At 52.2% G+C, this 27,370-nt stretch overlaps 2 protein-coding genes across 25 annotated transcripts; one reads left to right on the forward strand and one right to left on the reverse strand.

Moving 5' to 3' along the window:
* Positions 1 to 1,318: 1,318 nt before the first annotated feature.
* On the reverse strand, positions 1,319 to 22,018 carry LOC106009570 (uncharacterized). Of its 24 annotated transcripts, none has more exons than XR_015440306.1 (7): positions 20,600 to 22,018; positions 16,900 to 16,997; positions 14,166 to 16,678; positions 11,116 to 11,207; positions 10,814 to 10,869; positions 10,508 to 10,617; positions 1,319 to 2,071 (listed from the first exon to the last, which is right to left on the reverse strand). XR_015440306.1 is itself a non-coding variant. In XM_021259654.2 (6 exons), the coding sequence occupies exons 1-6, from the start codon at positions 20,827 to 20,829 to the stop codon at positions 1,753 to 1,755; spliced, it is 1,017 nt and encodes a 338-aa protein (XP_021115313.2). In that variant the 5' UTR covers positions 20,830 to 22,018; the 3' UTR covers positions 1,319 to 1,752. The 24 variants fall into 24 exon arrangements, 1 of the variants encoding a protein (XP_021115313.2); XR_015440301.1 differs by having other exon boundaries at positions 20,488 to 22,018; XR_015440298.1 differs by lacking the exon at positions 20,600 to 22,018 and adding an exon at positions 20,149 to 20,477.
* A 240-nt stretch (positions 22,019 to 22,258) lies between these two features.
* Znf503 (zinc finger protein 503) lies at positions 22,259 to 26,288 on the forward strand. The gene is made up of 2 exons (XM_004846335.4): positions 22,259 to 23,043; positions 23,752 to 26,288. Exons 1-2 carry the CDS (start codon positions 22,744 to 22,746, stop codon positions 25,378 to 25,380), a joined length of 1,929 nt encoding a protein of 642 aa, XP_004846392.1. The 5' UTR covers positions 22,259 to 22,743; the 3' UTR covers positions 25,381 to 26,288.
* The last annotated feature ends 1,082 nt before the right edge of the window (positions 26,289 to 27,370 follow it).

Consider the following 27,370-nt stretch of genomic DNA (forward strand, 5'->3'; position numbering starts at 1 on the left):
GACGAAGGAAACTGAAGCCTAGAGAAGACAAGAGACTCACCCAATGTCACCAGTAAGTGACTGCAAATAGAACTCTTCCTGTCTGTCTCTAAAAACAAGACAAGGACACCGGGAGAAGCCCTGAGAGATGCCATTTCACATCTAATCGCTTCTTATCACGTTGTAACCATTTTCCTCATGTGGAGCCCCATGCTGATGGATCAGAAATAACATTTTCAAAGTTATATCTGCAAGGAAATGGCTATTAATGTTCTTCCTTTCCTTTTAGAGTACCAAGGAATACATATTAATTTTCTCCCTACTTATATTGCCTATTTGCAAATTGTATTCACTACCCAGTGCTCCAATTTATTCTACTCCTGAAGAGATGATGATGAATAAATGTGTTCCTGGAAATAAAATAATTTGTCACTGGGATTTATTTTTATAATTATTTACAGGGATTATTTTAGAATATACGGGGGGCAATAATACTAATGCGCACATGAGGGTTCTGGCATGATTTACCAATATTAATTTTGAGTCTCTTCCTATTTTTCCAAAAGGAACCTGGAATGTCTTTGCCACAGGCAGAACAGGTACCAATTGTACCTGGTAGCACCAGTGCCAGAGTCTGAGGGCTGGATGAAGGGCTGGTCAAGCCTTGCCATGGCCAGTGCTCTGCCCAGGAGCCCTGGGTTCAATACCTAGCTTTGCACTGCAGTAACTCACTGAGTACCTATGATGAATCCATGTACAAATAAGCTTTCCCCAGATGCAAGCTGATCAAAGGATCTTCTGATTACTAAAATAATGCTATAGCTTGTGTATGGACAGTTCACAAAGGCCCAGATGTTAAAGGCTTAGTCCCCTACTTGACATTATTGGGAGGCAGTTGAACCTTTAAAATGTGGGGCCTAGGGCCGGGGATTTAGCTCAGTGGTTTGGCCACCTGCCTCACAAGCCCAAAGTCCTGAGTTCAATCCCTGGTACAAAAAAAAAAAAGTGGGTGGGGCCTAGTGAGACATCTTCAGGTCATTGGAGGTGTGGCCTAGAAGAGGGTCATGGGACTCCACCCTCTTTCTCTCTCTCTTGCTTCGCAGTCATCAAGTGTGAGATTTTGCTCCACCATGCACACCTACCTTGCCACAGGGCCAAAAGCACTAGGGCCAATGGACCATGGACTGCAACCTCCAAGATCATGAGCCCAAATAAACCTTTTCTCTTTATAAACTGGTTATCTCAGGTATTTACTATAGTAATAGAAAGCTGACTAACACAAATAAAAATGCACATAGGTATGCACATCACCTCAAAATAAAGAAAGACAAAACACTGCTTACTGAGTATTTATTTACCATCTACTACATCTCAGGCACTAGAGGAACAAACAGGAACAAGGCAGACTTCACTCCTGGGAGATTTACATTACGGTAGGAGGACACAGGTAACAAGTAGGTTAACAATATATTTCCAATGTGTGAAAGGCACAGTTTCAGAGAGTGCTGATTCATGCTGTGGAGGCAAAAGTGAACAATGGGAGAGAGTGTTGGAAGGTGGAGAGTGGTGACTTAGACACAGTGACCAAGGTGTCTGCTGGCCCCTCTCTGGTAAAACCTTGAGGGGCAGAGATGGAGGGGACTTTGGCCTCACCCACCTCCCCTGGATGGTGCTTCTGTGATGCCCAAACTGCACAATCTCAGGCAGCCGTGGAGTGTACTGGTAGGTAGCAGAGGGACATTGAGGTAGAGTCTGATTCCTGAGATAGAGCAGCTATGGGCCAACTTGGGAGAAGGGTTTACCAGGTAGAGGGAACAGCAAACACAAAGCTGTGCCTGTCTTCATGCTGTCACTTTGCGTATCCTTGAATGGTGAACATGAACACCAGTGCTTCCAAGGGCAAAGTGTCACCCCAGCCAAAAAGGAGAGTGTCCCAGCGCAGCTGCACCTGGCTTTGATCTGCTCCTCTGTTCCAAAGCCTGGGTGGCTTAAGGCCTTAAAAGGCAGCTGTTTCGAGGTACGGTAATGCACACCTGTAATCCCAGCACTCAGGAGACTGAAGCAGGAGTTCAAGTCCACCCTGGGCAGGACTCTGTCTTAAAACAAAACAAAACAAAAATATGCAGCTTCTGAAAGGAGAGTTACATTTAGACACAGAGGAGGAGGGAAACAGGATTGCTAACCCACATTTAGGACTGCACTGCCACATATTCTTGCAGGGGTGTAAAAGCACACAGACATCCATGTAAGCATGGACCCATCAGACACATGCCAACCCTGGCTCCTGAGTTCCAATCCGTGGCTACAGTCTGAACCCTGAACCCCACACCAAGGCGCACCCCAGTCTCCCAACTCGCTGCAGAGCTACTCCTGGCCAATGGAGAACGCAGACAGACCTCAGGACTTCCTTAGAACTGAACAAGTTTGTAGTCTATCCTAAGGTACTAGAAATTCAATCACTCATTCATTCAAAAAAATTTTAGCCAGGCCAGTAGCAGCCACTTATAGTCCCAGCAACTCAGGAATTTGAGGACTGCTTGAACCCAGGAGTTCAAGGCCACCCTGGCCAACCTGAGATCCATCTCAAGTCATCATCATCATCATCATCATCATCATCAAATAAAATTTAAAAGAAAATTTGAATATTTAAAAGTATATAGGGCTGGGGATTTAGCTCAGTGGTTCCAGCGCCTGCCTCACAAGCGCAAGGTCCAGAGTTCAATCCCCCGTACCAAAAAAAAGCATATATTTATTGAGTGTATACTATATACTCGACACTAATCTAAACTCTGGGGGTAAAGCAGTGAAGAAAACTAAGTTTCTACGCTTGCAGAGGTTGCTTTCAGTGTGTAAGGGGCTGGATAAGTAAATACATCGAGTCAGGTGGTAATGAGCACTGTGGAGTAATACAGCAGTGGAGGGAGAGAGGAATGCCAGGGAGGCAGGGGTGATCAGGGAAGGCCCCACTCACAAAGTGTTACTGAGGCCAAACCCTGCAACACGTGGAAGAGAGCCAAGTGGACATTTAGAGGGAAAATGTCCCTGGCAACAGAAACAGCAAGTGTAATGGCCCTGGGGCAGCTGGGGCGGGAAAGTGTCTGATAAATTTGAGACCCATCAGAATGAAGAGAGGGCAAAAGAGTGGTAAATGAAGTCACAGGGTAGGGTGGAGGGGCACCACTCATGTAGAGCTGGGTAAATGGAGGTTAGTACTCGGACTTCTATTTTGTGGAAGATGGAGAACCTTGACCAGAGGATGGGCATGATCTGACTCATTCTGTAAAGACTGCTTCAGCAGCTGTGCTGAGAGTGAACCCCAGAGAGGAAGGATAGAGCCAGGGCCTGCCAGCAGACTGTCACAGGAAACCTGGAGACAGTAAATGGCACCTAGTTGTGTTTACAAGGTGACATCCACAGGATTTTCTGAATACTTGGGTATGAGAAGTGTGGGAAACACAGAAATCAAATTCCAAGATTGGGACTGAGCAACTAGAAGGACAGAGTTATCATACAGAGACAAATGAGAGAACTGGGGTGGGGGGGTGCAGGGGCTCAGGGGGCATTTCCGGACCTGATACATTTGAGATGCCCTTGAGATTTTCAAGTGGAGATGTGAAGCCGGCAGCTGGATCATGAGTGTGGGCTTCAAGAGATAGGTCTGGATTAGACCTAGAAATGTGGGATCCCTCAGGCTTCAGATGACATATAAAGCCTGAAACAGGAAGAAAAGCTCTGAAGACTGGGCCCTAGTGCACCCCAACAGTTAGAGGTCGAGAAAAATGGGAGGAACACAGACACTCAAGGGGCAGCTAGAGAGGCAAGGAAGAGGCCAAGGCAAGCTAGGACCCAGAAACCAAGAAAAGAAAGTGATCAGAAAAGATAGGCTGAGGCAGGAAGATCAAAGTTTGAGCCTAGCCAGGGTAATTTAATGACTTACTGAAACCTTGTCTGAAAGTAAAAAGTAAAGGAGCCATGCATGGTGACACATGCCTGAAATCCCAGCACTTAGGAAGCGGAAGCAGGAGGATTGCCCCAAGTTCAAGGCCTGCCTGTGCTACATAGTGGGACCCTGTCTCAAAACAATCAAGCAACCAATAGAAGGGCTGGGGATCTACCCCAGTGTGAAGGCCTTGGGTTCAATCCCCAGTACCACACACACACAAAAAAGTTATCCAATACAATGACCAGTTCAGCCAAGGACCATCGGGGAACACTGATGATGAACATTGAGTGGAGAGGACATTTTCATGGTCTCAACATATCACCCCAATGGCAACCCCACAAATCACCAAAGGGGAAAGTTGCCTTTACAGTGGAGAGAACTAGAGGTCATGACCCCCAACGAAGAGCTCAGACTCGGCATATCCAAGGTGATATCACCAGTGTCTGATGCAGTTCAATGGGAAGCCCACACCTCTTGCTGATTATTCTTGCCAAAAAATAATTAACCAGAATCCAGGATACAGCCAATTCTGTAATGTGGACAATTTCAGAAGACAACTGGACTGGACTGTCCAAAATGTCACTGTCATGGGAAGAGAGTGATATGAGAAGACTATTCTAGATAAAATGGGCTAGAGATGTGGAAACCAAGAACAATACATGACCCCTTATTGAGCCCTGGAACTTGGGTGGTAAAAGACATTTTAGGACATTTTAGGGACATTTAAATTGGAACTGTTTGATAATATTCCTGTAGATACTGAATTAACATTACTTCTCCTGGTTGTGCTAATTTTTTTTTGAGACAGGGTCTTGCTATGTAATTCAGGCTGGCCTCAAACTCATGACAATCCTCTTACCTCAGCCTCTTGAGGGCTGCAATTGCAGCCCGCCTCTTGGTTGTGCTAGTTGTTCTATAGCTTCATAACAAAATATCCCATTCCTTGGGAGTTGCAAGCTGAAGAAATTAGGGATAGAGATCGAGATCCATACAGATTTAAAATAGTTCAGAGAAAGAGACGGAAAGAGAGAGAGAGAAGCTGGTAAATCTGAGAGAAGAGTATTGGGCATTCACTGTCCTATTCTTTAAATTTTCAAATAAGCTTGAAAATTTTATGAATGAAATATTAAAGACTAAAAAGAAAGAGGGAGTGACTCAGTGCTGTTTAAGGCCAAGTGAAGACAAAAAATTAACATTGGAGGGCTGGGGATTTAGCTCAGTGGTTTCGCCACCTGCTGCACAAGCACAAGGACCCAAGTTTGATCCCCGGTACCAAAAAAAAAAAAAATTAACATTGGATTTGACGACATTGGCAACCTTAACAAATGGAGACAGCAAAAAGATAGGCAGGGGCCAGGTGGAGAGAGCTGTGCAGGTCTTGCTTGGAGGAAGGGAGTGAAATAATTACATTTGTGTTTCAGAGTCACTGGTCAGGCAGCGTGATGTGGGTGTTAAGAAGGGAAAGTAAGTCAGGAAGATCCTCTCAGCCTCAGCACAACCTAGCCCACTGGCCCCTGAGGAGTGTTGGGGACCTGACGGGACACTGAGGACCTGATGGCACAGAGAGCAATAAGGGCATAAAGAAGGGTTGGTTGCAAAGACTTCGCAGCCCAGTTGCCTCCTCTTAATCCAAGATGGAGCCATTCACCAGGATGCCAGATGGGGATGACAGATGGGCCCTACTTAGGACAGGATGCATCTGAAGTCTTCATGCATTGTACCTTCCTCTGGGGAAAGCAGCAGATCTTATGCTCTGAGACCAACAGCAGTGATGGGAGACCCTGAGAGTCATTTCCACAGAGCTCTCTGCTCCTCTGATGTCTGAGGCAAGCTCAGGGGCCTGGGGGCCATGGCTCTGGGTGTAACAGTATCCTGAAGATGCCTTGGATCATCAAGTCCCCACGCCCTGGGCATCTCTCTCCCCAGAACCCCTCCCAAGTCGTGCTCACTCAGTTCCAGCTTTCCTCAATGGTCCCCCTTCAAGGGAACACGTCAGCATCTGAAATACCATTTTAATGCCTCCCCCCAAGTGCCTGGCATTGCTGTCTGCTGTTCCGTGGTGTCGTGTACATTTATATCTGTTTCTGACTTCCCAAGACATGGTCTATTCCTTGGACGTGGGGAACCCTGTTTATGTCTCAAGGTATTCCCAGCCTTACCTGAAACAAATGATCAATACCCTGGGAAGCAGGGGGGATGAAAGGAGGAGGAGGGAGACGTCATAGTTTACCGCTTCTCATGCTAAAGACACCCTGAAAACTCACGCGATAGGGAACCACTTCTCACGTGTGTGGGAGGGGCCACCCCCTAATTCCTGATCGGAGCCCTGGAAAGAAGTCTCCCCAAAAGCACAACCCACAGTGCTCTTTCCGAAGCTGTTTGCTTTAAGTGACTCACCCAATTAAGAGCATCTACATAACAAAGCCTCACCGGGCTGCAGAGGTCACAGAGACTGTGAAGTGCATCTTTAGTGTGTGTGGCAGAGAAGGTTCACTAATTACCAGTCATTTCCACCCCTCCAGAGCCTGTCAGCCTTGGAGAGGCAGGGGGATAAAAGGATCCCCGAGTTCCCACCCCGTACCAATCACTGCTCCCTCTCCAACGCAGCCCTGCCTTTCAAACCGGTGACTAATAAGTGCCAAGGGTGGGTCTCTTCCCACCTGGCTGAGACGGGGAGAAGGGAGAGGAAAGAAAGAGAAAAGAGGTTGCCTTGGTTCAGGAGCATTAAAAAAAAATTTTTTTTTTTTAGCAACAAGCAGCTGGGAGGTCTGCACCTCCTTCTCTGTTAAACAAGTTGAACAAAACTTGTTCAGTCTCTAGTCTTTTTCTTTCTTTCTTTCTTTCTTTTTTCTGGTACCGGGGATCGAGCTGTGGTCCTTGTGCTTGCTAGGCAGGCTGTGGAACCACTGAGCTAAATCCCTGGCCCCCTGCTCTCTAGTCTTAAAGGCAATAAATGTTTGTAGTAGAAACTTCATATGAGAAAGAAGAAAGTTAAAGTCACCCATGCCCCTACCCCTGAGATGATCTTTGGTCCCATAGATGTCCTAGCAGCCTGCTTTCTAGGCAACGGGTATTTACTGTCATGAGTGCATGTACCTGCTCTTTCATAACTGGCTCTTTAAATTGAGTGATACATCTAACATCCCATGGGTACATGGAAACAAGGTCAGAGCTGGCCTGGAAGCTAGACCAGGCTAGGAGAGAAAGTGTGTGTTGGGCATTGGCACACAAGAAGGAGGCATTTTGAGAATTTCCAAAGCTGCAGGAGGCTGTTTTAAGGCAGTCAAGAGCCCTGGCCTTTGGAACTTGAGCAACTGATTTCCTCTCTGGCAACCTCAGTTTCCTCAGCTGTAAAATGGGCATAACAGTATATGCCTGAAGGATTGTTGTAAGGATTAAGGGATATCCTGGTTGCAACAGGACTCTACAGACATTGGATGTTTTATCACTCATTTTTAATAAGTGTTCATTAATTAGAGCCTGCTTTTTCCTTGGCCTGCTACTAGTCTGTGTTGAGAATGTAAAGAAACCATCTGGTTCAGGCCTGGAGGAGTTTAAGACCTAATTAGAAAGTTGAACACACACACACACACCAATACAAAGTTAAACAATAAGAATTTAGATAGCTAATAAAAGTAATCATCAATTAGTAGATAATTAAGTGCCAGATGAGTGGCACAGACAGCACTCTGGGGGTTCAGAGGTAAGAAAGAACAAGGGGTAGGACTATAACCCCCACTCTGAACACTATTTCATTTCTCACTGACCCTGTGAGGTGGGGACTCTTATCACATCCATTTCACAGAGGAGGAACCAGAAACTTCAGAGAGGTTAAGAACTTTGCCCTAGGTCACAACACCTAATAAATGGGGCAGTGCTGATCTCCGGAACCAAACAGTTGGTCCCCAGAGCCCACTGAGTGCTGAAGCGCTCTGCTCTACTCTGATGAATGGGATTGGGGTGGAGGGCTGCTGGGCCCTGAGCTGGACAGAACAGGAGGGAGCCCTATGATCAAAGACAGGACTGGGGTGTGTTGGTGCCAGGGGAAATACCCAGGCTGGCTGGATGGCTGGTCCTGTGAGACAGAAGGAAGCAAGCTTTGGGGACAAAATAGGAGGAGAGGTGCTAGGGCATGCATGGGATTACGCTTTGGGTAGGAGGCTTGGGGCAATGTGATGTCTTAGTCTAATCAAAGTGGTGTTTGGGAAGGCTGGTCTGGGAGAAGATCCCCTAGGAGGATTTTTTGTTTCTTTCTTAATGATTTTTTTTACTAGTACATGTTTGCAATACATGTTTCCATTCCCTTGTATGGAGTTGGTACATGGACATAACACATCTTGATTCCTTTTTTCACCCCCTTTCCCTCCCCCTACCTCCTTCTCCCTTCATCTCTTGATCTCTGTCCCCTTTGAGAAAAATCTATCTCCCTACTAGCTATTATCAATCTTTTATTTTGCTTATTATTTATACTCTAGGATTTTAGATGGGAGATAAGGAGTGAAGCTGGAACAGAAACGTCCTGGAGAAGGCGGTACCATGCCATCTTTCCTAGAAAGCCCGCTTCCTCTTCTTTTCCCCCCAATACCGGGGGTTGAACCCAGGACCTTAAACTGAGCTAAATGTAGCTATTTATTTATTTATTTATTTATTTATTTATTTATTTATTTATTTTTGAGACAGCTAAATCGCTAAATTGCTAAATTCCTCAGGCTGGGCATGAATTTACAATCCTTTCCCTCAGTCTTCCTGCATGCTGGGATTACAGGCCTATGCCACCACATCCAGCTTACCCTGCTTTTTAACTCTGAAATCTTTTGGCCTCGTCTGTATTTGGTTCCCATGACTATTGGCCTCATTTTAGCATGTTTACTAGGTCCTTTCGCACTTGGGTTCTGAAGGAAATGGCTCATTTGTTCATTCTGTTCAAATTTATCCCATAAGGGCTCATGGAACTTATTTCAGAAAGGGAATCCATTGGTCCCCACACCGGGACTAATTATCATTAAAGGAGAAGGAGAAGGAAGATGATGCTGGTGCCATGGCAGATCAGATCCCCACCAACCCTCCAGCCCTGCCATCCCCCAATCCTGGACACCTGCCCTCCCCACATCAGCTAGCTCTGTGGGCCTCAACTGCCACTTCTCACTCCCACACCTCCATCCCTGTTGGGGAGACTGGTCCCCCACTAGGGGATAGCAAAAAGGTCCCTTTTCTTCTGAAGAAGCAGCCAGAGAGATTCAGAAAATGGCAAAGCCTGTAGCTCCTGAAATGAACTTGGTGGCTGTGGACAAAGAACCAGGTAACAGTGGTCCCTGGAGCACCGCAGGCTCAGCAGCAGCAGGGAAGACTGAGAAAGAAAAATCTTTGAAGATGTGTTCATATAACTGATATTTATTGATTATTTTTGATTTCATAGAAGACTCTTTGAGGGATAAAAGTAAAATGGCATCACTTGCACCTTTCATTAGTGCTTTGGAAAAGGTGGGGGAGCAGGAATAGAGACAGAAATAGAGTATAAACAAGCCCAGAGACCGGAAGTATCTTGGCCCAGGTGAGGGATGCAGTCCCTCACCACTGAGTCCAATGCGGTGTGGACTGAAACCTCTCTTCCCCTCAGACATGCACATGAGACCTCGAACACAGGCCACCACCTTCCCTAGGAACTATAGCCCACAGGTGTTTCTGTGCTGTTGATTATGTCCCACAAATGTTTTTTGAGCACTGCAAGGTACCAGACACTTAAGCTCTTAAGCTCTGCTGAGAAGAATCAGAGTTGATTGTCACCTAAGGTGGTCAATCTGGATAATGTCCTTTGATGGCTTAGAAACAGTAATCAAACACATTGAGTGCCATCCAGGCTGTGGGAGGAAGGGCTACAAGGAAAGGGGAGAGATTCTGTACACCCTCAAACCAGATGGGGCTAATTCTTTCCCCACTGGGCTTTGCTAAGAGGTGAAAAAGGCAATGTTGTGAAGCTACCTAGAAGAGTGTCCAAGACTCAGTAGGAATTCGATAAAATCACTAATATGATTCCCTCACCCAATCCTGGCATGACTGATTCTCATTGCTGAATTTTAAGTTTTTCACTTGAAATCATTACCTGGCTGGTTGGGAGGCATTCAGCCAGGCTGGTTGTCATCAGGGCCCCATGCTGGTACCCATCATAGGATCCCGCAGGTACAACTAAGAAGTAATCACCATCGGGCCCATTTAGAAGCCACCCAATGAGCCAGGCTGTGGCAAATCAGTTGATATTGTTGGTTGTGAGTGACAGAAACAAGCTCTGGCTGATTTAAGCAAAAAATGACTTTATCAGAAGGATAGTAGGAAGCTCAGAGAAATCTGTGAGAAGACTGGAGACTCACAACTGGGAAATGGATGGGAACCAGGAGTGGCTGGGAATAGAGGTGCAGTTTGTCATGCCACTAGAAAGGTCCAGTTGGGCCATTGGCTGAGTGGCCACCATTATCACACTGGATATGGCAGCAACCATCTTCCCTCTCTGCCCCACCTAGACAGTCAGTGCCACTGCCTTAGGCTTGGTGAAGTGCAGGAAGGCTTTCCACACCCCAACCTCCTGCTCACCCCTTGAGAGTCAGAGGTCCGGATGGGGTGTCTGCTTGGTGGAACTTCAACTGCCAGGCCAGGAAGAAGGAGGATATAGTCCTTTTAGCTTCTAGAGGCTGAAGCAGGCCCTGATTTGGAACAAAGAAAAAGGGAAATCAGATGCTAGGGAGCCAAAGGAGGAGGAAGAAGAAAACCTTAAATGTCTGCTATCTAACAGTTTACTGGAGGTTAAACGTCTTACCACAGTTCACTGCCAGTAACTTGGCTATTCTAAAATACCAATACCATCCCATAAGAATATCTGCCTCTTGGCCAGGGATGTACCTCAGTGGTGCCGCACCTGCCTGGTGAGTGCAAGGTCCCGAGTTCAATCCCTGGTACTGGAAAAAAAAAAAAAGAATATTCACCTATTTCTATGTCAAAAAATATACCCTAAAGTCACTGAAATAAGTTTCTGAAACTTCTTTGGGACCTCTGTGGTGGTATTTCCATGGTGTAACACCATTGGAAGTACTCTCTAAAGGGGAAGGTTAGGATGTTTAGCTGAAAATATAAAATCCCCAATTTTATTGACTTCAACACATAGGGACTTTATTTTTCTAACAAAGGAGGAGGAGGCTACTCACTGATGGTAGGTCCATGTCCCAGTGACATCAGAATTAAGTCTCTGCTGTTTTCTTGCACTTTTCCTCCTGGTGACAAGATGGCTGCTACAGCACTACATATTCCATCCACATTCATGGAAGAAGGAAGAAAGAGGAAAGAGAAGAGTCAAAACATCTGTGTCATTCCCTTTGATCATCAAAACTAGAGTGTTTCTCAACAGCTGTCCTCCTGCTTTGCCATCCCTTTACTTCTATTTGTTCCTCATAGGCCAAAAGTAGGTTTGATGGCCATCCCTATCTATAAGGATGGTTGGGACAGAAGAAAATAGGTTTGTCATGATTGTCCTATACCAATTCCAAACCACTGCCAGGATCTGTTCCATCACTACCATGTTAAGTGAGGAAGAAGGAAGGAAGTGAATCTTGGACAGGTTATCCAAATCCTACTGTCAGGTTTGGTTATCACACCGTTGAAAGTTGGACAAGCATTGGGAACAAGAGCTTTTAAGAAGGAAAAAGCAGAAAGAGTACAAAAACACAAGCCATATAAGGAAAACAAAAAAATTTGATTGGGCTGATGTCTAGGCAATTAAATTTTTGGTAATCTACCCTATAGAAAAAGTCACTTTTTTTGGCAAAGATACAGACACAAAAAATTTCATTAGAAAAAAAACTCTGATAACTCATATGGCCATTAGTTGAGGAATGATTGAATAAGTGTAGTGTACATATTTTATGGAATATTTACAGCTTAAAAGTGAGTAAATTAGCTCTGCATCTATAACCCACATATTATCAAAAATAAATGAAGGTGGGGCCAGGGATTTAGCTCAGTGGCCACCTGCCTCACAACCACAAGGTCCCGAGTTTGATCCCCGGTACCAAATAAATAAATAAATAAATAAGTGAAGGTGTATAGTGATATATGTCTGTAATTCAAGCTAATTGGGAGGTTGAGACAGGAAGATCACAAGTTCAAGCCTAATCTGGGTAACTTAGTGAGACCCTGACTCAAAATTTTAAAATTTTTTAAATGGTGGTATATGGCCTATTGTCTCAGCACATGGGTGGCTAAAGCAGGAAGACCACACTGAGCTACATAGCAAGATCCTGTGAAAGAAAGAAAGAAAGAAAGAAAGAAAGAAAGAAAGAAAGAAAGAAAGAGAGAGAGAGAGAGGAAGAAAGAGAGAAAGAAAGAGAGAGAAAGGAAGAGAAAGAGAGAAAGGAAGAAAGGAAGGAAGAAAGAAGAGAAAAGAGACTTCCACGGCCCCCAATACTTTTTAGTATGAACAAGAAATAATATAATAGCTCCATAGATTTCAGTGTACTTTGTACAACACTGGTAAGTATGGAAAAAGGATAGAAATTATAGGTTGGGCTGTTAAAACTGGATGGTTCAGGTAACTGGGTAGGAAATGGAGAGGAGGTGGGGGAGATCATGAACATTTTTCCTTCTGTATCTTTGAGTACCTTCATGGTTGAGGCGAATATGTTTCTTTGGTGATTTTGGAAAGCCACTAAAAGCTTTTTTTGTTTGTTTGGTTTTGGTTTTTTCTCTTTTTTTTTTTTTTTTGGTACTGGAGATGGAACTCGGGACTTTGTGCTTTCGAGGCAGGCAGCAGAACCACTGAGCTAAATCCCTGGCCCCCACTAAAAGCTTTTTAAAAGTACTTTGGAACTAGATTCTGAAGAGCCAGATGTAACATATGGATGATGGGAAGCCACTGAAGGTTGCTGAGCAAGGGAATGATGTAGTCAGGAAAATTAACCATTCAGGAGCTTGTGCAATGGATTAGAAGGGAGAGACGCTGAGGATGGGGAAAACATTTAGAAAGTTCTTGTAGCAGCACCTCAGTCCGGAGTTCATAAGAACTCAACTGTGATCACAATAATATGTGCAGGGGGCAGAAGAAAGAGGGCCCAGGCTAGAGTTTTGGGGTATATGTGTTCGTGTGTTGGGAAGAAAGGTAGTGAGGAGACATGAGTTTCTATTAAATCATGTCAACCTGTATATCTTACACTTTGAAAGCCTGAATAAGTGACTGTAAAACCATAGATATTTCTCTTCTCCAATCTCCTCCAGCATCCACTTATTTGACATTTACAATATAGAGACAAAATAACCATTATCTTTTCATGAGATTTGTGTTATCTCTCCCTTTAAATTGAAAACACCTTGTGATATGAGACCATAGAGAATACTTATTGGTGACCCTCAAAAATGCAGTGAATCCCAAATGTAATCATTCACTCATTCAGCATAGTTGATACATAAATGCTCTTTCCTCACTCATTCCTTAAAGGAACAATCCCAGTCCCTGCCCCTCTGGGAGTTTAGCATTCAGGAAGGGGGACAGACTGTCAACAAGAAGTTCTGATATGGCTGAGGGTTACATGAGTGAGCCATGTGAAGAGGAGGAGGAAGGTCATCCCTGAAAAGAAAAGCATTAGCAAAATCCTTGCAATGGAAAGTAGTAGGGTACATTTGAGCAACCAAAAGGAAGCCACGGATAGCAGGGGCCCAGGGGAGGAGGAAGAGGAAGAGAAGACAAAGGCAAACCAAGACCCACCAGCCTTAGGATGCTGGCTCAACTGCATCCCAAGGCTAAAACCCAGATGCTTCTTAGTAGAGAAACAAAGCCTGGTTTGCTTTTTTAAGAAAGAGCACCCCGGGGCTGGGGATTTAGCTCAGGGGTTCCACTGCCTGCCTCAAAAGCGCAACGTCCAGAGTTCTATCCCCCATACCGAAAGAAAAAAAAAAAAAAAAAGAGCACACTGGCTTCAGGTGGGACTGCAGGGAAATACGTGACGCTTCTCTCCCAGTAAGCTGGGAGTTGGCTGGCGGCTGGGTGAGCCCATTCCACGGTGCGGTCAACAGTCTAGTCCTACCCTCACTCCCCTCAGCAGGGAAGTGAGAGCCTCAGAAGGCCCCTCCGGAGTCATGGCCTGGGGTGCTGGAGATCCGACGGAAAGAAAGAGGATAGAGGTGGGATGAGGATAAGGCAAGGCCAATTCCTTCTCTCTGTGCCTCGATTTCCTTATCTACAACCCAGAACATTCCTGGTACCCACCTCGGATTGCTGCGGCATAATTCCAAGTTCTTAGATATTGGTTGGCACAACATGAACAATCAAAAAGTGTTAGCTTTAGGTTTTGTTCTTCCTCAAAGACAAGTAAGCGCCCACTGTCTTCCTGCCTGACCCCGGGGGGACATCTGGTTGGATCCCAGAGGAAGACTGGGAACCCCTGGGCCAGACTGGTCTCAGGACCACCAAATGACCAAAGTTTGAACAAATCTCACATGCGTGTTTGGACTTAGATTGCTAGTGTGTAAGTGCTTCTTTTCTTAGGATTTAAAAAGGAAGAACCTCTGGGCAGGAAAAAGGGAGCTACCCACCGCCCTCCCCAAGCAACCTGGATTTCTGCCTCAGGCCTCTGGCTGGGATTTAGGAGCCTTAGTCTGGGCCGCAGGGGCGGAGCCTGGCGAGCAGGGGGCGGGGAGGCGCGGTGGGGAGGCGGGGCCTGTACGTCAGTCCGTAGCCCCACCTCCAGCGGAAGTGCTGCTGGGCCCGCCCCTCCTTCCCCAGCCCTGTTCCCTTAGTCCCTCCCCGGGCCGGATCTCCCCAGTGAAATTCGGCTCCGCTAGCCCGTTCGGTCGGGGCCCCAGCATCGGGTCCACACAGACGCACCTGGGCGCCTCTGGCTCTCTCGGGTGTTGCTCTCTGACCCACCCACTCTCCCGCCCTCCCTACCATATCTTTGTTATCTGCGCGGCCGCAGGCGCGGCTGGGGACCCCACAGGTAAAGTCTTGGCAAGTAAGGGCGCAGGTGTAGGCGCTTCCCGGGCTGGATGACTGGGGAGAAGCGACGGCTTGGGCCTGGCTTTTTCCCAATGCGATTATTCTGACAGTAGGGGGTCCGGGAGGGTTGATGCCGACCCTGGCAGCGCTGCTGTGCACTGGGGGAAAGAAGGAGCGGGACTGAAGCCCTGGGGCTGGGGGGCCGGGTCCTCTGTGTCCCCGCGTCTGGCGCAGTCTCCGTGGTGCCTGGGAGATGGTGAGGCGGTGGGGTGGGGCGGATGGGGCGGTGGCACCCGAGGATTAGCCCCCCACCTACCCCCTGCGGTGACCGGTTTCTCACAGCCGCCTGGTCCGGGTGCGCAGAATCCCAGGTTTGCAGAATGAAAATCAATAAAATCGATGCAATAGCAAAGAACATGAAAGATGTTGGGTTGCGTTTGTTAAATTCTTTTTTTTTTTTTATTCCCACTTTCTTCTTGGAAAAGGTGGCTTCAGTCTGGATCCAGTCCTCGGAGAGGGACCCAAAATATCTCCTGGTGTAGAGGCAGGAGACCGGGGCTAGTCTTGCACCCCAAACCGCGCAACAACACCCCTCTCCCCACCGTGGCGGCGCGCTGTCGCGACAGGAGAGAAGCCCCAGGGCGCGCTCAGCTTCCAAACACGGCTTTGCCCCGCGCTCCATCCTCTGGCCTTTAGGGAGATGTCCCCCCTCCACCGATATTTCCCCGGTTCACCACCCCCACGCCCCGGGGGCCGCGCCTTCTCCCCTCCCCCGCGCTCTCTGGCGCTTTAAATAATGATATTTGCATGCAAGGAGCGATTCATAAATATGTCAGGGCCGGTGAAATATAGGCAACATTTCAAACTTTCTATTTAAAAAACATGAATTATGGCCGCGGAAAATGTGTTCCCATTTAAAGGCGATACGAAGTATTTGGTGTCTCGTCCCCGGGCCCATCCATCACGCAGACAATAAAGAGAGTTTTTCGCCCTGACACCCACGATTTATGGGCGCCCTTCTCTGCCCCCATCACTCACCCGCCGCGGCCAGCCCGGCGACAGGCCCCGCGGCGAGACGAGCAGCCGCCCCCGCGCCAGTCCGCGCGCGCAATTTTCCACCTTCGCCGGGCTCCCCAAATCCGCAGCTCCCGGGGAAAAGTGCCGGCTGCCCCGAGCTGGGCGATCGGCTCTGAGCGTCGGAATAGCCAAGTGGGAACCCCACTCACCCTCCCACCCCGTGCCAACCTCTCCCAGCGCTGGGCCGAGCCGGCCCCTCTGTGTCCAGGCCTTGTCCGAGGATGGCAGCGCAGAGCTGCAAGTTTGCAGCTCAGGCGGTGGGTGGTTATTTAACCTCTTGTTCGAGGCGAGAGCAGAGAACTGGCCAGGGAGCTGCCCAGCCTGATTCCTGATTCTGTCCCAAGGAAGGAACAGGTCCTAAGGGTTTTTTTGACTTTAATACGGTGACGCTTTTGAGGAAAGCTTTCTACAACTTTTCCAAAGCCAGCCCCCCTCCCGTTGCCCCCTAGCGAGATCCATGCTGGGTGTCCGTGGCAACTTGGAAACTTTTTCTTTCTTTCTTTTTACCATCCAGAGCCGAAGAATTGTGAAGAAATAGGAGTGGAGTGGAGGGGTTCCCAAGAGTTTTCACCTTGGGCCAGGCTTGGGCACCCGGTTGCCCTCTTCCAGCCCACCCCACCCGAGAGCACTCACACAAGCCTGCTGTCTTCCCAAAGCTGTCAACAATCTCGGTTGAAAACTTGCATCGAGGAAAGTTCCGGCTACGCCTGCAGTAGAGTTTCCTTTCAGTTTTCGCTGCGGGCGGGCGGACTTGGCCTGGCTCGTTCCCCAGGCGTTAAGCAAAGTAAGGGCGCCCAGACACTGCTGGGCAGTGAGAGCCCGCTAGACCTGAGGGCACTGTTGGTGCATCCGACCTCAGAGATCAGGCCCGCCGCACCTGTACACTGGAGCCACCCCGCGCCCCCGGCTGGGCCGAGGTGTAACGTACAGTACTTGCCAGTGGAGAGCTGGTTCTGCTGGATGCCTGAGAGTGGGCTTTATTCGGATAAATTCAGTGCAAACGACTGCCAGAGAAATCCGTCGATTCTAAAAATGACAAGGTTGAATTTATTAGATGGAGATTCACGTGTAAGTGCAGGGAGATAAAAAATTCTACAAACAGCCCCACATCCAATTCGAATACTACTGATCACTTCTGGCTTCAAGGGCATCTAACATAACATATCTGAATACTTAGATTTACAGAAGCATATAAAATATTCTTAAATTCCCAGTGTATGCACAGATAAGTAAGTTGGAAAAATTCTAGGGCAAGTATCTTTTTACAGCCCCTGCTTGTGTGTCATCTGGGCCTGAGATAGAACTTAATGTCCGAATAACTACCCAGTGGATATTTCCTATAGATAGTTGAAGGGCAAAGTATCTACAGCTCCTTAGATATCTGCAGCATGGCAGAGATGAAATACATACAGTTAAGAAAAGCAAACTCGCAGAAAAATGAGCCACTGTGTCAATATAATATTTCTGGGTATGGAAATAAATATTCCTACAAGGTCAGCTGTGGACAGTGAAATAAAACAGAGAGGCTTTTAGGAACCTTGTGTATGGGACACCAGTTCTGCTGCTCAGTACCCCGAGCAGGCTGAGGTGGACACTATTCAGCGGTGATCTTGAACCCGGGTCTGATGGTGGGACAGACTCGGCCTGGACTCTCAACACTGCTGCACTTTGGGGGTTCTCCTAGATGCAGGCCAGAGAAAGACCTGGCATTTAAGTAGCAGGGCCTGGGGTCCCGTGAGCAGCCTTTCCTTCCCAGACACTGCAGCCAGCCCTCATCAGTCCTGGCTCCTGTGGCTTTGGCAGCGGGAGTTCAGAACTATGGATTTGGAGGAGGAGCGCAGAAAAGGGCTGGTCACGCTTGATCCCAAGACGTTCCAAAGCCAGAAGTCAGAGGCCAAGGGGAGGAAGGCCACAATTTTCCTGCGTGTGCAGAACCCAGACCCCAGCCGACCCTCCAGGCATCAATGAGAGGCCACCTAAACAGTTATCGGGATGTATTTACTTATGAAACCTTAGGCACCTCCTAGCATGCCCAGTGCTAAAGTCCCTGTGCCCTGCGGGTCTCCTCCATATATTTCCAAAGCTCAAGGAATGCCAATTGCGAGTTGTAACTGTGAAATTCCAAGACCAAATTCTAATTCCAGAACAGGGCGCTTGCAACCGTCCACCCATCGAACTGCCTGTGCCCGCACGCCCTCGCTCTCCCAATTCCCCTTCGAAATCTTGCAACCTTTAAACATGGACTAGGAGCCCTGCTCAGGAAGAAATTGGGGAGGACTTTGTCATGAAATCCTGAGAATTGCACACTTCCGAGGCAACCCTGCCGCAGGAGAAATAACCTCGGCCGAGAATGCTCTAGGTACGGTGCAGACAGCGTCGCTGTGTAGGAGGTGGTTTACACGGTATACCAAAGAAGGTGGTACAGGAATGTTTCCTGCAAATAGGGAAGGGGGGAAAGGAAAAGGAAATGAAGTGGAACAGAAAGGAGAGGGAAAAGGCTTAGTGTAGGAGAGCCTAGAAGAGCGCAGGCCAAGGCCAGGTCTTCAGGACCAAGCCAGGCCACCGCTCTCGCACCTTTGGAGCCTCCCAGACCCCGAGAAAAGGCCGGGGCTGCGCGGGATGGTCCCCTACGGCCCGGAGAATCCGGGCCCCGCTCCTCGTGGAGTAAGGCGGGTCCTGTCCCTGGGCCTTCGAGCGCTCTTTCTCTCGTCCCTCCCCGGGGACTGCAAGGCGGAACCGGACGAGGGTGGGGAGGTCCCTGGGGGTGCGCGCCAGTCCGGGACTGTTTGGGTGCTCTGGGCCAGGCTTTCCAGCTCGCCGGGCCTGACCTGTCAGGCGGATTATCTTCGAGGGAGATTAATAGGGGAGGCGGGCTGCAATAATAATCGTTTTGTTTGATGTGACAACTCTGATAGGCGTTGATTTACTTACAAACTGATAGGCTTTTAATTGAGCGCCTCCGCCGAGCCCGAGATGAAAGGAAAGCGGCGGTGAAAGGCGGCCCGCCTGCCCTCCGGCCTCAATACTGATTAGCCATCTCGACAGTGAATAGTTCAAGGCATTTTCAAACTTTTTTCCTCAGCTCTCTCCCCTTCCTTCTCCTCCTCCCACCTCCTTCCTCAAATATCTGCCATACTCACTCCTTTTTTAGAGAAAACAAATCATTTCCATTGTGTGCAAATAAAACCCGCAGGATACCCAAGCCAGCCGCCGCTGGGGGTTGGAGGCATTAGGCCCAGCGGAGTAATTAATAACCCCCACCACCCGGGCCGCGCTCGACCCTCGGGGATTCGGCCTCCCGCACGAGGTGCGCAGGCTCGCACGCTGCACCTCCCAAGAGCCCGGGTCGTGCAGGCCCCCAGGCGCCCCCGTGCGCTCGGACCTTTGCAGTCGAGTTTGGAGCAGAGCGAACGCGCGCGACCTGCGACCTGCGCCCACGAAGCACAGCGCAGACTCGCGAGCGAATGCAGCTGCCCTCGAGGGCGCAGGAGCCGAGCCACTCCAAGGCTCCCTCCGGCTTGGGTGTTGGGGTGGGGTGGGGTGGGGGGGCTCCCTTGAGCTGCCCGACACTGTAAGAAAGCTGCTGGAACGAGAGGAAAGGGGGAAACTGCGCCCGGAGCCTGGACCAGAGAGTGGGGAAAGACGCACCGGCCTGAAGTTACCTCCACGTCTGTCCGCAGCCCCAGCATTCGGGGCCTTTTGTGGAGAACGCGGCGACACGCGGCTCGAGGCCGCGCTCGAGACACCGCGAGCATTCCCTGGGGCCCGAATTGACAACTAGACAGCCAAGCACTCGGTGACACAGCCAGACACTAACACCCTCAGGACAAGAGCGGCGTCGCAGAGACAGCTCGGGACTGTCCGCCCTCGGAAACCAGAGTCGGCGACTCGCTCTCCAAAGATCTTCAGACAACCTCAGCCTGGCGGGTGATCGCGCCACCATCTCGCCAACTTACCTTCCTTGGTGGCCGCGCTGGGACCCTATCAGCCCCCTTGAATGAACGCAGGTGTGTCCTTACACACACACACACACACACACCTCCTCACTCCCTCCTATCTCCTCTCCAAATTAGCTGTAGTCAAGTTACCATCCCATGAAGTTTACCAACCTAAAGAATCAAGGGAGAAAATTAAAAAGCGAAAAAAAAACTGCCTAGGAGAAAATTCTAAAACTCACCCCACAAAGTTCTCGGTACCCTTGCGGAGTGGGAGACAGACAGAAGGGGGAAGTGAGTGGGGTGGCTCGAGGGGAAGGGACGAGCACGCGAGGGCAGGTCCTAGTCCGGACCCCCGCGCGTACTCGGCTCCCCTCCGGGTGCGCCCCGGTCGGAACCCGGCCTCCAGCCTCGGTCCCCGCCCTGCGCGGTACAGACCGACTCCAGGCTCCCAGCGCTCCCAGCCCCACCATTTATCAAAAGGACTTGACAACAAAAGAAGAGCCGGGCGGAAAAGCGGGGGAGGGGTGATACAAAGTCTTCCAAGTCCTTCGGAGGAAGGAGGTGTGTCCTTCCCTCACCCTCTTCCAGTTTCTGCGAGTTTCTGGAGATGACCCTCGAACTCTCTCTGGGCGCTGCCGGAGCCCAGAGCCCTGAGAGAGCGGGCGCAGACACACATACACCTTCACGCACACGGTGCGCCCAGGGCCAGGTACCCCGCGGCACGCACAGCGCCTCCCTCTTCTTCCCAGGCGGTCGGAGAGACGGTGCAAATCGAGGGGAACGCGGCAGTCCCGCTCCGATTCCCAGGAAGAACCTGCGTTCCCACCGGCCGCCGCCCCCTCCCTCTCCCGCTCCTTCCCTCTGCTTTCCTCGGGCAGGGCAGTCCCGGCTCGGTGTCCTTGTAACTCCCGAGCCAGCATCCCAGGGCTGCGAGGACGGCGCGGGTGGGCACCGGGGGAGGGCGACAGACCGGGGAAGAGTGAGCTTAAGGCTTGTTTTCCCCGCACATCCACGGCCAAGCCTCTGTCCCCCGCAGCCTTGCAGCGCTAGCTGCGACCCCAGGGGATCAAGAATCCCCTTGGTTACCCCACCATGAACCTCCAGGACTCGAGGTTACGTTGGGGAATAGGCCGTTGGAAAGACTCCGAGTGTGGGGTCGGGGCACTAAGGAAGGCGGTGTCCGCGGCCGGGGGCACAGCCTGACACTCCCGTGGGGTTACCCCGGGAAGGCGGGAAATCTCCCGTGTTAGACGTCGCCGTCGCCGGTCTCGGATACCCAGAGCCGCTCAACTGCGGCATCCTCCGAGGTGGACCCTGCATCTGTCCCTTCTCCACCGAGAAAGGAAGCGCACACCCCAGGCCTGCGCGCCCTTCTCTGCGCCCTGGGCGCACCTGCGCGCTTTACTCTCACTGTTCATTTTCCTGACACCGAGCGCCTCTTTCCCCTTCTTTCATTCTTTTTCTTAGCTCCCCCCCCCCAGGCGGCTCCTCTTTCTCCCTCCTCCATTTCCCCCTAGGTCTCTTCCTTCCTCTCTGTCTCTCTCTCCCTCTCCCTTTTTCCCTTCAAGTCGCACCCGCCTTGTAATCAGCAACAAAAGCTGACATAAATCACGGTCAGATTGACAAGAGCTGACAAATAACTGATTGATTGCGGTCGAGGCACATTGACAATTGATGGAGGGGTGGTGATACCCAAAGAACCGGTGGTGGGGGTGGCAGGGGAGAGTAAGAATGGGGGGAGGCTGAGTGTGAAACAGAGGAAACATGTGACCCCTGCTTCTGCCCCAATCTGCTCGTCCCGGGGCATCACGTGGCCAGAAAGGGCGGAGAGCCGGGTGCACGTCGCCAGGATGAGCCGCCACCGCCTCCGCTGCCCTTCTAGCTTCTGGTTTCTCCTCCGCGGAATCTCAGGAAATCAAAGCGGGCGGGCGGACTTCCTCCAGCACCCGCTCTACACCTTTCCTTTCCCTAGCGGCCGCGCCGCGCAAGATCTCAATTACGGGAAAGAACATCTGGAGTGCCGGCCCCGTGTGCGCCCCGGTAGCTGACAATCTGAGTTGTATCCACAGTTCCGCGAGTACTTCTTCGGGACACCTCCCGCAGTCTATTCAGCGCAAGCAACCCCCCCCCCCGCCACCCCCCACCCCCCACACCTCCAAAAGAAGGTTTCGGTTTATTTTCGAGCTGGGAAAAGGACGAACGAGAAGGAGAGGGGAAAAAAGGGAGGCGGCGGATGACAACCGTAGAATAAATGTCCATCTCGTCCTCGGCGCGAGAACGAGGGAGGGGACCCGCAGGGGGCGGCGGAGAGAGAGAGCTGCCCATTAAAACCAGCTCTGAGAGTCCTGGCGGAGGCGGCGGCGGCGGCGGCGGCGGCGCGGGACGCGTCACATCCCCTTGACCCTCCAATCACCTCGGGCTCCCATTTGATTGGAAGGCGGCAAAGGCTTTAATCTCCCCCACGGTGCAGCTGCTTTTGAAGTGAGTTTCCTCGCCAGAGCCCGGGCTGGACAGGCAGCGGCTCACATCGCAGAGCGCAGCGCCGGCTCTGGGCGCGAGCGCGCAGCGCAGGGGCGCAGCGCCAGGCGGACCCCGCGCGCTGCCCGCCACTCCCGCAGTCCCTCCGGCCACTCCGGCCTGGCCACGGCTCCCCCGCCGGCCACCCAGGATTATTCGCTTCTGGCTTCGGGCGCCGAGGAGGCGCGCTGGGCGCTGGTGGCCGCCTCGCCGGCCCTTTCTCCTCCTCCTGCCGCTGCTCCTGCACCCCGGGCGAGCGCGCAGCCCCGATCCCGCCCCGCGCCTCCCCCCGCTGCTCCCATGCGCGCGGGTGGGTCATGAGCACAGCGCCCTCGCTTTCTGCCCTAAGAAGCAGTAAGCACAGCGGCGGCGGCGGCGGCGCGGACCCTGCCTGGACCAGCAGCGCGCTCTCTGGAAATAGCTCCGGCCCCGGCCCAGGCCCGTCCCCGGCCGGCAGCACCAAGCCTTTTGTGCACGCCGTGCCCCCCTCTGACCCACTCCGCCAGGCCAACCGCCTGCCCATCAAGGTGCTGAAGATGCTGACGGCTCGGACTGGCCACATTTTGCACCCCGAGTACCTGCAGCCCCTGCCCTCCACGCCCGTCAGCCCCATCGAGGTAAGGCTCCTCTCCAAGGGTCAGGCCGGGGCCACCACCCCGGCTGCCTCCCTGCGGGGTTCCTTTCTGCTGGGATCGGAGGAGGGTGGGGGTGGGGTATCGGAGTGATTCAGCTCCGGGATGGGGGAAGAGGACAGTGCTTCCGCACCTCAAAACTAGGGCGGAAAGGTGGAACGGGGTGTGAATGCGAGGGGGCACGGCGGCCCAAACTTGTTTCTCTTTTTAGTATTAAAGCCCCTACCCCAAACCAAGCCCCCACCTACTGAGCCCCGAAGGTGGCGGACGGGGCCTGAAATACGGTCCCAAACTCACCTACCTCAGGCTCCCCAAGAAGCTAGAATGTGTTCACGGAGGCCCCGGCCGCCCAAGCCCTTGCTCTGTAGAACCAAGCAGCGTATGCTGGGAGGGGGTATAGTTCTAGGGGGTTCAGCTCTAGGAGCTGAAAACCAAAATATTTTGAGATCCCCCCCTTTCCCAAATCCAATTAGAGCTCGGAAAATGCAGGCAGGACCCAGCGGGGGGGGGGTCTCCCAAGGGCGAGAATCTTCGCTGGTGGGTATGGGGGGGGGTGTGCTGCCTCGGGTTGCGCCCAAGGGCTGCGATGCTCTTCGAGGACTATCGCGGAGGGGTCTTAAACCCTAAAAGCCAGAATCTAAAGGGTTTCCCCTCTTTCTCTGTGTGACCCTCCTCCCCCGTCTGACCCTGCAGCTCGATGCCAAGAAGAGCCCACTGGCCCTGCTGGCGCAAACATGTTCGCAGATCGGGAAGCCCGACCCTTCGCCCTCCTCTAAACTCTCCTCGGTCGCCTCCAACGGGGGCGGCGCGGGTGGTGCAGGCGGCGGCGCTGGGGGAGACAAGGATGCCAAATCGGGCCCCCTGAAGCTGAGCGACATTGGCGTGGAGGACAAGTCAAGTTTCAAGCCGTACTCCAAACCCGGTTCGGATAAGAAGGAGCCGGGAGGCGGCGCGGGAGGCGGCGGCGGCGGGGGCGGCGGCGGGGGTGTTTCGGCGGAGAAGTCCGGATTCCGGGTACCGAGCGCCACCTGCCAGCCATTCACGCCCAGGACAGGCAGCCCGAGCTCCAGCGCCTCGGCCTGCTCGCCGGGAGGCATGCTGCCCTCAGCCGGGGGCGGCCCGGAAGGCAAGGACGACAAGAAAGACCCCGATGTGGGCGGCGGCAGCGGCGGCAAGGGCGCAGGGGGCGCCCCGGCAGAAGGGGGATCTGCGGGGCTGGCGCACGGCCGGATTAGCTGCGGCGGCGGCATCAACGTGGACGTGAACCAGCACCCGGACGGGGCCCCGGGGGGCAAGGCGCTGGTCTCGGACTGCGGAGGCTCCTCCGGCTCCAGCTCAGGCTCCGGCCCGAGCGCGCCCACCTCCTCCTCGGTGCTGGGCTCGGGGCTGGTGGCCCCCGTGTCTCCCTACAAGCCAGGCCAGACAGTGTTTCCTCTGCCTCCCGCGGGCATGACCTACCCGGGCAGCCTGGCCGGGGCCTACGCCGGGTACCCGCCCCAGTTCCTGCCCCACGGCGTGGCACTGGACCCCACCAAGCCCGGCAGCCTGGTGGGCGCTCAGCTGGCGGCGGCGGCGGCCGGCTCTCTTGGCTGCAGCAAGCCTGCAGGCTCCAGCCCCCTGGCCGGGGCGTCGCCGCCGTCCGTGATGACGGCCAGCTTGTGCCGGGACCCGTACTGCCTAAGCTACCACTGCGCCAGCCACCTGGCCGGGGCGGCAGCCGCCAGCGCTTCTTGCGCGCACGACCCCGCGGCCGCGGCGGCCGCGCTCAAGTCCGGATACCCACTGGTGTACCCCACGCACCCGCTGCACGGCGTGCACTCCTCGCTCACTGCCGCCGCCGCCGCGGGCGCCACCCCGCCCTCCCTGGCCGGCCACCCCCTCTACCCCTACGGCTTCATGCTCCCCAACGACCCGCTCCCCCACATCTGCAACTGGGTGTCGGCCAACGGGCCGTGCGACAAGCGCTTCGCCACGTCCGAAGAGCTACTGAGCCACTTGCGGACCCATACGGCCTTCCCCGGGACAGACAAACTGCTGTCGGGCTACCCCAGCTCGTCCTCTCTGGCCAGCGCCGCCGCGGCTGCCATGGCTTGCCACATGCACATCCCCACGTCGGGCGCACCAGGCAGCCCGGGGACCCTGGCGCTGCGCAGCCCCCACCACGCGCTGGGACTCAGCAGCCGTTACCACCCCTACTCCAAGAGCCCGCTCCCCACACCCGGCGCCCCGGTGCCAGTGCCCGCCGCCACCGGACCCTACTACTCCCCCTATGCCCTCTACGGACAGAGACTGACCACCGCCTCGGCGCTGGGGTACCAGTGAGGGCGGCACGGGCGGCCCTCGAGGGACAGAAAGGAGCGAGGGGGAGGGGAGGAGTCGCGGGAGGGCGGGATCGCAGAAGAGGCTACTGACTCCCGCGCGTGGGAAGACCGGGCCACGGAAGGAAAAATGTATACCGCATCTATTACAACAGCAGCGACCGAGACCCGGTGGGAAAGTCCCCTCTCCCCCACCTCTCACCTCCCCACCCAAACTTTATAAAAGTTGGAAAAATATCATTTGACTTTTTATAGAAAAAGAAGGAAAAAAATTGAGAAAGTGTTCACCCCAGGACTTCATCGGTGAACACTGGTATTTATTTATGTTAGCTCCAAGCGGACGCGTGGTTCAAAAGTGCATTATTTAGTTTGAGCTCCGTAGGTAAAGAGGAGGGAGAAAAAAATTTTTTAACTTGAGGGTAAAAATGTGGAAAACAAACCCTCCTATCCCTTGTAGATTATAAATAAAAAAAGCGCCACAGAACTAGAGGTCTTCTCTTTAATGTTACTTTAAAATTGCTATGATTGTATCGTACGTTCTTATTTAATGTCTGATTGAAATACAAATTTACATATGCATGTTTGTTACAAAAAATGAAAAAGACGAAACAAAACAACTCACGATTTGTCAGCTCTGATTTCAAATTCCAATTATTTTTAAGGTGTATACCATCGAAAGAGAATGGGTATTTTTTTGTATGTATTCTGGAAGAAAACAACAACAACAAAAAAGGAAAAACAATTCTATTCCAAAACCTCATTTGCCTTATTTTGTTCTTTAAAAGGAACACTTAACTATTTTTAATTTTTAAGTCCACCCGCTGAGAAGGGGACAAGTTTACGTCATGTACTAAAGTAATAGACAATGTATCGCTTTAAAGATTAAAATTCCGTATATTTGATGTATGAAAAGGTTTTTCTTCTTTTTCTTTGGTTGAAGAGGAGAGCCGGGCAGCTCCGGCCACTGTGGGTTCCCGGCCCGGCCGTCCAGCTCTCCTTCCCAGGAGCGAGACCGCATTTCCGATTGCTTTGTTGTCATTTTCTGCAAGAGGCAAAGGCTTCGGAAGGGTCGGCCCGCCGCGAGGTTGGCCTTAGGGAAAATATTTTTCAAAGGAGGAATTTCACAATTTGGAAAGATAGTGTCCTTCGCTGTTGCTCATTTCGTTCTTATTTAAATCTTTCCTGAGCAGCTGGTTTGTTAAAAGTGAAAGGTGGGAAAGAGGGCCCTTTGGGGGTTTTGTTGTTGTTAAAATCCCTTCTTGAGATTTTTTGGGGGCGTTTGGGTTTCGTTTTGTGCAGAGAGCAAGCAGGCTGGGACTCGTCGGCCGGGCAGGGCCCCGGGGACGTGCGGCCACTCTCTGTCCCTCTCTCTCCGCTGTTCAAGCCTCCTCTGCCCTTGACAGGCGGTCTGGGGAGAGTAGGGCTCCGAAGGGCGCCTTGGGGAGCCTGTTTCTCTGGCCTGGGTAGAGCAGTCCGAATTCTCTCGTCCCTCAGGAGCAAAGGGACTTCGCTCTGCTGTCCTCTGGGCAGCCTAGGGCCGGCCAAAAGTCACCCCGAGCCGTGCCCACACCCACGCGGGCTCCTTCCTCCCAGCGGGCCCGGCCCCGCGGCAGGCAGGCAGGCGCCGCCGCTGCTTTTCCCCGTCCTCGCCGCTCTGCAGCCCGCGCTCTATCCAGTCCGCGCCGCGGGGGAGCGCGCAGGGCGAGGCGCCCGGAAACCCGGTCAAATTCGGCCCCGCAGTGTCCGGAGGCCGCTCCGCCCGGCTGGGGCTGCCGAGTGGGCAGAGCGCGGTTCAGGGCTGCGAGCGCTGCTCGGCCTAAGCGACGGGCGCCTGGGTCGCGGCACTGAGTGGCCCGAAGTGCGGAAGGAACCGCAAAACGGCCTGGTCGTCTCGGGGCGCGGGGGGGCGACACCCACTGCCCCTTAGCACGCACTCCAGGCCTGGGCTCCAGCTCTGGTCCCCGGGCTGCTGGGATCTCTGGGCCCAGCGCCCC

This window comes from Heterocephalus glaber, unplaced genomic scaffold (genome assembly GCF_053883595.1).
Source record: "Heterocephalus glaber isolate CG9 unplaced genomic scaffold, H.glaber_assembly_v1.0 deba00001497, whole genome shotgun sequence".
NCBI lineage: Eukaryota > Metazoa > Chordata > Mammalia > Rodentia > Bathyergidae > Heterocephalus > Heterocephalus glaber.

Excerpts from the sequence above, each read along its gene's own strand:
- LOC106009570 (XM_021259654.2), bottom strand. The coding sequence starts at position 20,829 with ATGCTGGCTCGGGAGTTACAAGGACACCGAGCCGGGACTGCCCTGCCC. Across the intron at positions 11,208-16,899 it reads GCTCTCCACTGGCAAGTACT|TGCTGTAGCAGCCATCTTGT; the intron begins GTACGTTACACC and ends TGGAATATGTAG. Across the intron at positions 10,870-11,115 it reads GGGACATGGACCTACCATCA|TACCAGGGATTGAACTCGGG; the intron begins GTGAGTAGCCTC and ends TTTTTTTTCCAG.
- Znf503 (XM_004846335.4), top strand. The coding sequence starts at position 22,744 with ATGAGCACAGCGCCCTCGCTTTCTGCCCTAAGAAGCAGTAAGCACAGC. Across the intron at positions 23,044-23,751 it reads CGCCCGTCAGCCCCATCGAG|CTCGATGCCAAGAAGAGCCC; the intron begins GTAAGGCTCCTC and ends CTGACCCTGCAG.